This window comes from Entamoeba invadens (assembly GCF_000330505.1).
Source record: "Entamoeba invadens IP1 unplaced genomic scaffold scaff_1105074725867, whole genome shotgun sequence".
Taxonomy (NCBI): domain Eukaryota; phylum Evosea; order Mastigamoebida; family Endamoebidae; genus Entamoeba; species Entamoeba invadens.
Window position 1 is genome coordinate 34165 of NW_004443675.1, and position 2616 is coordinate 36780.

Sequence of the window (2616 nt, forward strand, 5' to 3'; positions counted from 1 at the left end):
ATTGTCAAATCCGGTTTTCAAATTACACTTGAGACACTTTCCATTTTCAAGGAAATATTCATTCGACTCACAAGTAGTACATTTCCCATCAACAGAACAAAGTCCACAATGCTCATTTGCTTCATAACAATATTTACATATACCTTCACTTAATGTGTATGGTAAAGAACATTGTTTACATGTGTTGTCTTCGTTGCAACTTATGCAATTGTCAATTCCACAGTTATCAGTACATTGAGATACTCCATTTTTAACAATCAATGTTAACTCAGTGTCGCATTTGGTGCAATTATTATCTGAAGTGCATTCGATACATCCATAAATAGATTCACATCCAGAACACCTCCCATGTTTAATGAAATAACCAGGTTCACATTTTGTTGCTTCATTTTGTGTACAATAGACAGAATGGTCGAAGAAATTACTACATTTTTGACATACATTAGATTCCATGAGATACCCATCTTGACACGATGTGCACAACTTTTCTGAATTTAAACAATCTTTACACCCTTCGATATTCAAACATGATTTACACATATTGGTTTCGGGATAAAAGCCCAACACACATTTATCACATTTTGATGGCGATGAACAAGCTTCACAATTATCTATTGAGCCACAAGTCTGACAGATTCCATTGACATTAAAGGTTGTTGGAGAACATATTGAACATGTCATTATTTTTGTTGGATCACAATAACTACATGAATCTATGGTGTCACAAGAAACACAATTCATTAAGGTTGTTCCAAGTGTGAAATTAGTTTCACATTTATTACACTCACCATTTGGCTTACAATCGACACAATTTGGAATGGTACAAAGACTACATAAATCATCACTGTCTAGATAATGTGAAGAATCACATTTGGTGCAGATGTCATTGTCACTTTCTATGCAATTGTCATACACTTCACCACATGGTTTACACCCCGAACCCGACACAACGTAATTTCTTTCACAAAGTGTACATATGTCTTCATTTCCTTGAATACAATGTGCTACTTTTTCACAACTGCCGTTGTTGAATTTAAACGTGTCTTGACATTTGGTGCACGTTTTTGCATGCAATGAATCATTTTTTAAGACGTTGAAACACTCTTTACAGCCATATATCAATTCACACGACTTACATTGAATTTCTGGAAAGTAACCAATTTGACAGGTGTTACATATCACTTGTTTTATATTTGTTGTCAAGTCACTTTGACATGAAATACAATTGGGATAGATTTCTTCACATTTCAAACAAACACCATCATTTAAATATCGGTCACTTTTGCATGTCTCACATTGTTGATCTTTAATTAAATCACAGCCAATATCAGAGCCTTTAATGTAATAATCTGTGTATTTCACCACGCCATTTGTTGTTTGTGATACACTTTTAATGCATGTTCCCCCAACTAATATATATGGATATACACATTGTATACAAATATTATTATTATCAGTCATATCACACAATGTATTTCTGACACAAGTACCATTGATTAAAACTTGATCATATTGGGGACAATTATAACACTTTTTGTTCTCTCTGGAACATCCTTTGTCACCACAGCCTTCACAGGTCACACATTTATTATCCTCAAGCCAATACCCAGAAATACACTCATCACAAACTTGTTCGTTATTATAGGTATGACATTTTAAACATGTTTTATCTACTTCGTTACATAATACACACTTGTGATCTTTAAGTACATACCGGGGCAAACACGTCTCACAAGAATCAATTGTACACGTCAAACAATTTCTAGATGTACACGTGTAACAAAAATCATCAGATGCCATATAATACCCATCAATACATGTTGTGCATATGCTTAAAGTGTCACATGTTTTACACTCAGCATAACACTTTTTACATAAAATCCCATCTTTCTTGTAATAGTTATCAGTTGGACACGTAGTACATTTCATTTCATCTTCTTTATAAAATAGTGTATCATTGGAACATTTATCACAAGTCATATTATTTGTGCAAGTCATACAATCATTGATACATTTCTGACATGTATTTCCAACTTTGAAATATCCATCAGAACATTGTAAACAGCCAGTAGACTGACATACACTACACCCCTCCATTTTATCACAACTAGCACATGTGTTGTCTTCTTTTAAAAAGTAATTCTGGCTACATTCAATGCATTTGTCTCCAGTACATTTACTACATTGACCACCAAATGTAGAACATGAAATACATGTGTTTATTGTGGTGAGACCATATCCATTCTTACAAACTTTACATGTGTCAGTTGTGCAGTTTTGGCAATTAGAAAAAGCATTGCAGTTGTAACACATTTTGTTATATAAAGTATATGGAGCTAAGCAGTCTGTGCATTTTTCATAATCACATGTCAAACATTGTGTGTTGTATGTACTACAATTCAAACATTTATACCCAACAATTGAACTTTTAGTATTACATACCGTACAAACATCTGTGGTGCACTTGGCGCAATCACCAAAGAACTTTTTACAATCGATACACTTGTTTTCATATGGAAAAAGGTTATCGGAACATTCCAAACAATTTGTAGTATTACATTTAGTACATGATGTGTAATTTGTACAACATAAAACACAAATACCTTGTGAATTGGG

The 2616-nt window shown here is 33.4% G+C and overlaps 1 protein-coding gene across 1 annotated transcript; it reads right to left on the minus strand.

Annotated features, from left to right (window-relative positions):
• EIN_432210 (protein serine/threonine kinase) lies at window positions 1-2601 on the minus strand (the record flags this gene model as incomplete). Its single annotated transcript, XM_004260422.1, has 1 exon — window positions 1-2601. A coding segment is annotated over one exon (2601 nt), but the record flags the coding sequence as incomplete, so codon positions are not given.
• Between the last annotated feature and the right edge of the window lie 15 nt (window positions 2602-2616).